At 46.8% G+C, this 10,903-nt stretch overlaps 1 protein-coding gene across 3 annotated transcripts in view; it reads left to right on the forward strand.

The window, feature by feature from the left end:
• ATP9A (ATPase phospholipid transporting 9A) overlaps positions 1-8,280 on the forward strand; it is a 53,375-nt gene extending 45,095 nt beyond the window's left edge. For all 3 annotated transcript variants that reach the window (XM_021534034.4, XM_021534035.4, XM_085558313.1), the window contains exons 26-28: positions 849-906; positions 3,002-3,205; positions 4,322-8,280. In XM_021534034.4, coding sequence (XP_021389709.1) covers positions 849-906; positions 3,002-3,205; positions 4,322-4,458 — 399 coding nt within the window. In that variant the 3' untranslated portion in view covers positions 4,459-8,280. The remainder of the gene's footprint in view (positions 1-848; positions 907-3,001; positions 3,206-4,321) is intronic.
• Positions 8,281-10,903: the final 2,623 nt, after the last annotated feature.

Consider the following 10,903-nt stretch of genomic DNA (forward strand, 5'->3'; position numbering starts at 1 on the left):
CAGTAGAAATTTGACTGGAGCATGATCTAAAGTTGGCTTGCTGTGCCATTCTTGTAGCTTTAGCATCTAAGTCAGGTCCTTCTCCTTAAACAAAGAAAACTTTATTTTATGTTTACCATAGAAATATCAGGAAGGTCATTCTTGTCTTAGGTTCCTTTTAAATATTTTTTTCTTCCTCCCTGGAAAATGTTTTGAATAACTGGGGTATGCAGCCTGGGAACATCTTTCTTAGTTGGAGGAAAGGGTGGACTGAATCTTCCCCAGCTCCTTTCCCTCAAGGATTGCTGTTAAACAGATACTCTGAGAAGCACAGCCTGTTTTTCCAGAGCCTCAATAAGTCTCCATCTGGTTTCACTTGGATGTTGTCTCTTATGTCATAAACCACTAATTCTTCAACCATCCTTAGGCCTGGTCTAAACATAGGGGGTTTTGTGCTGGTATAGCTGTGTTGGCTGGAGATGGATTTTTAAAATCTATCTGCCTTCAATATGAGGGTGATTTGTGTGTGTCTAGAAATGCAGTATTAATGTGTTCACATCGATGTGTGTGCACACATCTTCTGTTCCACCACAGGGCGGTGATTAAACTCCTGAGGCATCTTTGCACTGGATTAATTGTGTGTGCAGTGAGGGCCAGGTTGTGCTGGGGCAGCCCTGAGCCTTCACAGCCCCTTCATGCACCCAGAAAAATGAGAATAAAGGGGCACTACCTCAGCGTTGCTTGATTTGTTTTATTTTCTTTTCTAACGCACCTTCCGATTATCTTCTTAATTTCTAAGTTGATCAATAAGTGAATTTTCATAAAAGAAAACCCCAATGGAGCTTTGTCTTTTTTTTTCCCTCACCCAGGGACGACCGTTGTCATACAAAACATTTTTAATCTGGGTCTTGATAAGCATTTATCAAGGTAAGAAATCAACTTCTGCTTTGCCTTCAGATGCTGTAGTGTGTGTGGCTGTCTAAGTTTTGGTATTGCAGAAGTAAGGCACAAAATTAATTTCCCCAAGCATCCTTGTGGTGATGAATAAATATTTTTTTTTTGTCTCGGAAAATGTCGGTAGCGTTACCAAAGGAAAAAATTATCTAACCCCAAATATTGTCAGTAATTGGTCAACCCTGTGATGTAGAATTCAGGCCACTGTGCCTCTTCCCATCAGAACCATCCGCTGTCACTCCGTGCACGTTCCTTGCAGTGCTGCAGTTACCCCAGCTGTAAAGCAGAGCTCATCACCCTCCCTGCCCTTCCTTTGGGAAAATTCTCCAATCTGTGCATTTTGCAGGTTTTTGTCAACATGGAAAATGAGCACCTGTGTTTTATCCAAAACTGGAAGTGGCAAGAGTTCTGGTTGCTTCTCAGGCATCTGTAATTCAGGGTCACAGTCAAGCTCATGTTCTTGATCATATCTCATACACTCTAATTAGGCTGCTAAAGCAATTAAGTAAATGCCTTAATTACAATGCATTTTCAACAGTGGATGTAGTAATTTGGGTATCTATCTAAGAAGGTATTTTCTTTCATTTTGTCTTTTTTTTAATCAATTACCCTCAAATTCAAATTCTCTCTGTAACTATTAATCAGGGAATTTTAGAAACCAGGTCAATAATGTGGAGCTAAAAGCTGAAGTGGCAAAATTCCTTGTTTCCTCTTTATCAACAAGAGGGATAATTGTCACTACAGGACACATGAAAGCACTGCGTGTGCCGCTGATATTGTGAAGGTAAAAAAGGCAAGTTTATTTTCTGACTCCAGCATTTACAGTTTTCCAAAAGTGACAGTGGATTGGAGGGTGAAAGTGCCACTTTTCTAATGACACTGGACAAACTACTAGTCCATCAAATTTCTCCGCCTCTATGAAGGAATGCAAAAACTATCAGTTATTTACAGAAAGTGTGTGAGAAAGTTTGTTACAAGAATGTACACTCAAAAGGCTTTAGAAAATATTGAAAAAATCAGGGTGACATCATAATAAGGGGCCAAAATAACCAGGTTATTCGTACAGATATAATTGACATTGCCATCCTCAGCAGGGCGTGAATCTAGGAGTCTCAGATCTCTGTTGGCTTTATTTTCTGAAGTCTATCACAGCTTGGGATGCTGAGTGACACAATGGCAAAGCCAAGGCATTGAGAGAACACTCCCAAGTGCTGGAAGGCTGCAGCCAGGGGGTGATGCACAGGGGGAAAGAGTCCTCCTTGAGCTGAGAGCACTCTCTGGTTACAGGGTTTGGTTAAAGTGACTTCAGTGCTCTGCTCGAGAACCAGCAAACAGCGGCCAAACAACGGGGCCAGTTGCTAGCAGAGATGAGCCCGACCAAGCCCTGAGCAGCCCGAAAGTTTGGAAAGTTCACAGCTGGGTTTGAACTCTGTGGCTGGAGCTGGGTTCCCTCGCAGCTTTTCCCCTCCCGAGTGATGGATGTTGGTGTGGATTACTCACGCTGCTCACATGAGTTATTTGTGCAGGTGGCCTGCAGCGAGCCCTGCCAGCCAGCATGGGAGCACAGACAATGCCTCGTTAGCAGAGCCTTAATGGGATTGCTTAGGGGAGGTGTAAAGGGGAGAGACCTCGGCCCAGCAGTGCAAATTGAGCCTCACACTTATCCACTGAGCTTTTCAACACTTGGCTGCCTCTTGGCACCGAGGCAGTGTGGTAGGATATAGAGGAATTTGATATCCTTTAGCTTCTGAGTAGTGACCGAGTGCTTTTGTGGGAGGATGGAGTTTCATGATGTTGGAGATCTCCAGTTGCCAAAACAGCATGTATTAATTTCCTATCTCCGTGTGTCATGTATGATAGACTGTTAGAAAACTTTGGGTACCTCTGCTGTAACTTTTCCCTGCCTTCTCATCAGTTCTGTCTCCTAAACAGTAACTGATTTGTTGTCATTACATTCCTCAGGTTTCATGAAAAACAGCCTCAAGATAGGATTGTTTCAGCCTTTCCAAGACCTAACTGTGGGTTTTAGAGCTGAGTGTTTGACTGAAGAAGTTCCATTCCCTTGCAGGTAGCATCATCATGTATGGAGCGCTCCTCCTCTTTGAATCCGAATTTGTGCACATTGTTGCCATTTCCTTCACGTCCCTGATCCTCACCGAGCTGCTGATGGTGGCACTGACGATCCAGACGTGGCACTGGCTGATGATCGTGGCTGAGCTGCTCAGCCTCTCCTGCTACATCGCTTCCCTGGTCTTCTTGCACGAGTTTATTGGTGAGGTTTCATGCTCTCCTCCAGTCAGTTCATGGTCTGGATGGTGACAGGGCTGCACTGAGCAAAAAGCTTGTGGTGGGGCCAACAGGAGGCACAGTGGTACCACAGTAAGCCCTGTGTGATTTGAAGGTATTTGGAAGATATTTTATGGTTTCTTCCCACAGCAAAATGCTAGAGGAGGTAAAAGTGGTCAGCAGTGTGCTACCCAGTGAATCTCATCCATGCTTTGACGTGGCAGCTGTCTCATGTAGCAGTGACCTTTATTTCCATATGGGAATTTGAGGTGGAAGATTGAAGTCTCTGCTGTTGTATTGAAAGATTTGGTCTTTCAAAGTGGGAGAAGGAGCTGCCTCCTAAAATTTACCTTATTTTATCTGTTCACTGCGACCATTCTCTTACGGGTTTGGTTGTTGGTGTTTTAGTTCCCTGCAGCAGAGCTAACTCTATTCCCTGGGTAGAGGAAGAAGGGTGAGGAGTTCCAGATTGCCCCAGTAACTGTTGAGCTGCAGACCCATGGGCTTGTTCAGTGTTCAGTCAGGAACCACAAGATGTCACTGCTTCTTCCATAAAGCTCTTTGCTAGCTGAAGGCAGCAGGGATCACTTCCCCCTGCCTGCCTGTCTCTTGCATGTGGTTATACCAGTTCCATTTTGGAGGATGCTCTAACACTTTTATAAAGGTTCTGAGGTGTTTTGAGTCAGGAGCTGTGTTTGCTGGGCTCGGCCAAGCAGCAGAGGCAGCTCCCAGAGTGGGAGGATGTGCAGTGCTTGGCAGTGCCTGGAGAATGTCCCTGTTTCAGTGGGGTTTGGGAGGGCAGCTACCTGTGAGAGCCACATTCCTTGCACTGCTCAGTACATCTCTGCATCTTCTGGGGAAGAGAAGGGCACAGGAGTGAGGAGCCAGGTGTCATGTGAACTTTGATCTTGGGGTGGGGCAGCTTTAAGAATTGTAAAATCATGGAATAGCTGGGTTGGAAGGGAGCTCAAAGATGATGCAGTTCCAGCCCCGTGCCACGGGCAGAAGGAAGCAGAAGCAGTGGTGGACTGAGCTGCTTTTCTGCAGCCCTTCCCAGAAGGTCCTCCCGTGGTTTTGACGCCGTGCTCGTTTCTCCACACAGATGTTTACTTCATTGCCACCTTGTCGTTCCTGTGGAAGGTCACTGTCATCACCCTGGTGAGCTGCCTGCCCCTCTACGTCCTCAAGTACCTGCGACGGAGGTTTTCTCCCCCCAGCTACTCCAAGCTCACGTCCTAGGGCTGCTCCTGGCACACAGACAGACATTGCCCAGGGCCCAGAGACAACCCCAGCTGCCCCTCAGCAGCACGCCCCGTCCCTGCCTCGGGAGCCCTGGTCATCTCTGTCACCTGGTGATCTCTGTCACCTGGTCATCTCTGTCACCTGGTGATCTCTGTCACCGACTTCAGGCTGCCCTGGATGGGACCCTGATGCCAAAAGGGAGTGTTTGGAGAGTGGAGGCTCTGAGTTAATCCAGTTCTTGGCACTTTTGTTCTACTTAACTGGGGGCAAATGCGTGGAACTGTGATGGCAATGGGTTTCTCTTGCATGGTTCAAAGCTGCTACCTGACCTTGGAATTTACGTTTGACAATTTAAAGTGAATTTTTTAAGTGTCTACACTGTTCTTTGCATTGTGTTACTTTTTTTTAAGTTTATGTTATTCGTATTTTTGATTCAAGCAGTTACATTCTTTTTACATCTTGGAAATCCCTTAATGTAGGTGATGTACTACACTGCTGACAGCTGATTCCTGATTTATGGCATGTTGTTTCCATAATGGGGCTCCAGCCTGTCGGATCTACACACGCAGGAGAATCTGAGTGTGCCTGAGATTTTCCTTCCCTTGAAATGTGGTCACCCCAGTGATTTTGGGGGTATCCAGCCATTGATAAAGACAGAGAAGTGGTAGCTCAAAAACAGAGAATTCAGTTTTGTTTAGCTTTTGTGCTTCCTGTTAAAAGGAGCAGTGACATAATAGTTTTACTGTGTATTTATTTGTGTAGGAGAAAATTATCTAAACTAAAGCAAATCCTCTTTGGAGCAGAACTTTGCAGTTGATCATCCTTGAAATGTGTCGACAACGTGAGAAGAGACTCGGTACTGTTCTGCAGACAATGTGGCAGACGTGTCTTGAATCCTTGGAGACTGAGAGGAGAGGTCACAGAGCTGCTACTCCTCACAGCTCCATGAAATCTGTTTCCTGTTAGTGTGAAACTTTGAGGATGAGCTGCAAATAAGCAGAGGCATTCCTAGGTGGATGTTTTAATGACATGCCCCTGCAGAGAGGCAGGTTTGGAGCCTCGCACTCGCTTGACTCTAAAAACCAAACCTGACTCACAGGAGTGGGTTCATACAAAGGCATTAGGCTTGTGTGCAGAGCAAATTAAGGCATTTTTAATTTTCAACAATTAAACTCAATGAGTTATGCCATTATTATAAAATTTGGTCCATGTGATAATATCATGAGGAGAGCCACACATACTTGGGCTTCTCAGTAGGAGGACAGAGACTTCCAGGGACCTTTTAGAGCTGGGTTGGTGCATCAGACACGGATGGGCTTTTAGTGGCAGCCGTCCTTTTCGGAGGCCCTTCAGTCTGTGCTAAATTAGTTGCTTGCTGTCTTCTTCCCACATCAGAGAAACCATGGGCTGAGCTGGCACTGCTTGGTGCCCTTGTTCCTTGGCTGCCCAGGAGGGAAAGAGCCCAGGGGCTGAGCTCCTGTCCCTGAGCAGATCCTGAGCTCCTGTCCCAGAGCAGATCCTGGGCTCCTGTCCCTGAGCAGATCCTGGGCTCCCTGCTGGGAGGTGGGCTCACAGCCTCCTGTGAATTCATTAATGCCATTTTGCCAGAAAAGTCCACAGCATTGTTTTCATCATGACCGGGCAGTGTTGGCCATGTCACTGTTCTGGAGTGCCCAGACAGCATTTCACAGAACCATGGAATGGTTTGGGTTGGAAGGACCTTAAAGCCCACCCAGTGGCACCCCTGCCATGGCAGGGACACCTCCCTCTGTCCAAGCTGCTCCAAACCCTGCCCAGCCTGGCCTGGGGCACTGCCAGGGATCCAGGGGCAGCCACAGCTGCTCTGGGAATTCTATTCCAGGCCTGCCCACCCTCCTAGGGCAGAACTTCTCAGTATCTAATTTGCTTTCATTGGTTCAAGTACAAGAACCAGGAATTCCTTTCATCCCCAGGTGTGACTGAGCAGCCCAGTGGGCTCTGGTGCCCAGCCCTGCCCCTCTCTCCTGTGTGTTGGTACTTCAGTGTCCTGCAACAGCAGCAGTGCCAAGCTCCTGTGTGTAAATATTTGAGACATATAAATGGTAGAATTCACTGTTTCCTCGAGTCAATACCGTTTACACTGAGTGGACCATATTTGCAAACTGTTAGCTTACACCAAGAAAGGGAGTGAACTGTGATTTCATTTGTATTTATTGCATCATAAGTTTAGTAGCATATTTAGTAGAATTGATAGTGATCTAGAGCTGTGTTTCGGGGTGTGGATTATGTTCTTTGCAGTTTGTGTTTTTGCACAAGGTAGTAAATCCAGAAGTCATTTCTGCCTGGATATACACTACATTTTTTCAAAGCAGTCAGAGACTAAAACTGCTATCTAACCAACAGCAGGAAAGAGGAAGAATTCTGTTTTTCAAGTTCAGCACTTTATGTTTGCAACCCATTTCTCTTAAGTTATTTTAAAATGTTTTTTAAAGCAAAATTTAATACACCTGTCCCTATTTACTGTACATTAAAATAAATGGATTCTCTGCTGGAAATTTCATCTTTTCCTCTGGTACGCTCATAATTTGTACTTTTGGGGAGTGAAGCATTGTTTTCTTCTTCTGTGTAGTATCTTGTTTGTGGCCTCAGTGTTCTTGCTGTTCCTTTTTCTGTGTGGGTTGTGCTGTAGCAGTTCCTGTGTGACCTGTGTGCTCTGGGGCTGCTCCAGGTGATGCCCCTGGGTGCCCGTGGAGTCTCACCCTGTTCCTGCTGCCCGTGCTGAGCTGCTGCAGGGTGGGGCTTTGTGGCACCCTCTGTTCTCTTTCTGCAGCAATTCCAGGTGTGTCACAGCCCTCTCTATCCCCTTCCCTCTGAACTTCTCTCCTCCTCTGAGCTTCTCCTGTTCCTCTGTGCAAACCTTTGTGTAGCTCAGCTCGTGGGGCAGTGGAAACCCAACATTGTCTGTGCAGGGTCTGATGAGAGCTGGCTGGAGGGTGGTCAGGAGCATCCCTGCTGTCCCTGGGACCATCCTGCTGTCCCTGGGACCATCCTGCTGTCCCCTGGGAGCATCCTGCTGTCCCTGGGAGCATCCTGCTGTCCCCTGGGAGCATCCTGCTGTCCCTGGGGGTGAGCACTGTGTGCTGGGGCTGCACCAGGGCTGTTCTCCTGTGCTCCCAGAGCTGTCCCAGCCCAGCCCGGGCCAGCCTCGGCCTCTGGGGCTGCCTGGGCAGCTGTGCTGGAGCTGAGCTGGGTCTGTCAGGGATTCCCAGGTCAGGGGGGTCCCTAAAGCTGCTCTGTGGGGTTTGTGTGGAGGAAGCTGAGCTCTGCTGCATCACCAGGCCCTGGTGTGTGCAAGCAGAGCTCTGCCCCAGGGATGTGAAGCCCTGCCTGGTGCAGCTCAGTGTCCCCAGCCCAGGGCCCACGTCAGCAGGATGGGCTCAGTATTTATTATTAGTTATTTCATAAGGGTTAAACTCTATGATTTGCATGAAATCCTGTGGTTCACAGCTTTGCCAATATGGTCCATTACTACTGCCTACGACAACTTGTGTACTTATATGCCTTTGAGAATATTTTTAATTGTTAAAATTGTCAAAAAAAATCAGTGTTAATTTTTAATGGGGAAATGGATTCTGGTGTCAAAATGGTATTTACTGTGTTGCTGATGTTTTGTACCTGTCATCCAGCTAAACAACCTGTAAATACCCTGAGTCAAGAGAAACATGAATGCCAATTATTTATTGTTCTGTGGAGTTACATGTCGCAGATGTGTAAGACCTTAAAAGGGAATGTTGTAAAACAAGGTGGAAAAAATAAATTTTATGCAACTTCTTTATTTCACCCCTGTATGATGCACCTGGTTAGTCCTGGCATGATCAGTCGCAGATATATGGGAATTGTCAGGATATAGGGGAGTTGTACCCTGGGCCTTTAACCTGTGTGTGGGAAATTCATCTCCAAGAAGTGATCAGAGCTGCTTGGTTAAATCCCTCCTAGGGCCAGCTTTGGATTTAACAGGGGTGGCCATTGCTGCTGGCAGCCAGAGCTGGGAATGAGGAGGGGATTTCACTGGAACACAGATCTGTCCTGCCCTGGGAAGAGCAGTGGTGCAGCAGCATCAGGAACTATTTTGGGCATGTTCTCATCTCTGGATATTTGATTCAGTGAGTGGCTCAGCACAGGAGCAGTCCCAGGGTCAGGAGCAGGGGGAGAGGCAGGATTTAACACTGAATATTCTCCACAGGGGAAACATCACTAATGGTGAGTACAAACACAGTACAGCAATCTTCTACCAAAAATGTAATAGAGCCATAAACACTCTTAAAAAAAAAAAAAAGAAAAAGAAAAAAAGAAAATTAAGAGTGCAATTGGATAAAGTAAATTTCTAACTTGGGAGGCTGTGTACTGAAAGCAGTGTTAAACTATCCCTGGGATCACTGACCATCTATGGAAGTGTTCCTTTAGATTCTATAGGACACAGATGCCCTTTTTAATGACTAACTTTTTTTTGGTATAAAGTAGTTAATGCAAATATTAAATAAACCATTTTTGTGATGTTTGCACACATCAAATGAATGGTCTAGACTCCAGAATCACAGGAACAGACTTTGCTCCCAAGTGTTACCAATTTCCCACTCTAAATAGGTTACATAAGGCCTGGATAGTGGTTCCTTTAATTTATGAACGGTTTCTTTTTAATGGTGAAATGTGTAATTAAAAAAGCTAGAAATAGTTTTTCTAAACTCACTCTGGAAGGGAAGGAGAATTTCAGCAATTTTTTTTTTTTTCACCCAAGCATTGCATAATAGTAGAAATGTCAAAGATTTCCATGGGGTTTCATTCCACTCTTCATGTGGCTGTGGTCGTGCAAGAAGTTTGAACCCTGCAGGGGCTGGCAGACTTTTGGGAGATCACACATCCTGGGGTAAGTTTTTACCAAAGAATGCCAGTGGCCTTGTTCTCCAAACTGGGCTTGTATTTGACACTGGTGTGGCTCTGGTTTTCCTTTCTTCTGAAGAGAAAGAAGAGGTGCTGGCTGGAATTGGGTGTCTGGCTCTGCCTCTGAGCCTGTGGAGCTGTGGAGGCTTCCCTGCACATGAAGCGTTGGGGAGAGGAAAACCTCTTTGAGCTGCTCTGTCCTCACCTTCATCCCTGCCTCTTCATCCCTGCATTGCTGTGGCATTAATTAATTGTCTTACACCTTCACTAGAGGGAGGGAACAGCTCCTGTTGCCCTTTCCCAGGTGGGAGATGGGGCCAGAGAGAACCAGTGGTCTGGGCTGGCCCCACAGGCAGAGCACAGGAACTAAAAAAATTATTATTATTTTGGTGATAAGATTTTCTCAGCACCTTAGGCATGGGAGTCAATCTTACAGGAAAGTTCCTTCTTCCACAGAGTATTCAAATGTCTGGTTTTAAACAAGAAATGTGATTGCAGGCTCTAAAAACCTGCTTGGGAGTGATGATAAGCCCCAGTCCCAACATTTCAGTGGATTGTCTCCTGTCTTCTTCTGGAGCTGCAGACCCACAATGTCTGTGCTAAAGGCTAAACAGAAGTGTCTGTGGGAGCTGTGAGACTCCAGTGGGAGCAGCAGGGGAGGGAAGGCACCTCTGCAGCTGTGCAGGAATCCAGGAAAACCTGGAGTGTGCCAGCACCGAGTGCTGCGGCTGCAGACCCTGATCAGACCCTGCAGACCCTGTTCAGACCCTGTGCTGGAGCTGCAGACTCTGTTCAGACCCTGATCAGACCCTGCAGACCTGTTCAGACCCTGCAGACCCTGATCAGACCCTGATCAGACCCTGTTCAGACCCTGCAGACCCTGATCAGACCCTGTTCAGACCCTGTGCTGGAGCTGCAGACCTTGATCAGACCCTGCAGACCTGTTCAGACCCTGCAGACCCTGTTCAGACCCTGCAGACCCTGTTCTACTGCTGCAGACCCTGATCAGACCCTGCAGACCTGTTCAGACCCTGTGCTGGAGCTGCAGACCCTGATCAGACCCTGATCAGATCCTGCAGACCCTGATCAGACCCTGCAGACCTTGTTCAGACCCTGTGCTGCTGCAGACCCTGTTCAGGGGCACTTTCAAAGCTGATGCTGAGGCTCCTTCAGGCCATGAGCATTTGATGGCTTTAAAACTCTCTGGGTGCTGTGGGGCTCTCTGTGTTATGTGGTGCATCTCTGAAATCTTGCTGCTGTAATTAAAGTTAGGGATGATGAGCCTCCTGCAGGAGCTGGCTGTGAGAAGAATGTCCTTCCCTCTGCTGCTCTTCCTCCCTTCCTGATCCAAGACCTGAGTGGGTTACAAAAAGGGCTTTAAAATCCCTGCATGGCCACTTTAACATCTCCCTCTCTTGGCTTGCTGGAATTGTCCACGTAAGGCAGAATATTGTCTGCTCTTCAGATTCTCTCAGAAAGGAGGAGTAACAAGAACAAGCTGTGCAAAAGAATTTAACGCAGTAAA

The sequence above is a fragment of the Lonchura striata genome, chromosome 20 (genome assembly GCF_050655825.1).
Source record: "Lonchura striata isolate lonStrDom1 chromosome 20, ASM5065582v1, whole genome shotgun sequence".
Taxonomy (NCBI): domain Eukaryota; kingdom Metazoa; phylum Chordata; class Aves; order Passeriformes; family Estrildidae; genus Lonchura; species Lonchura striata.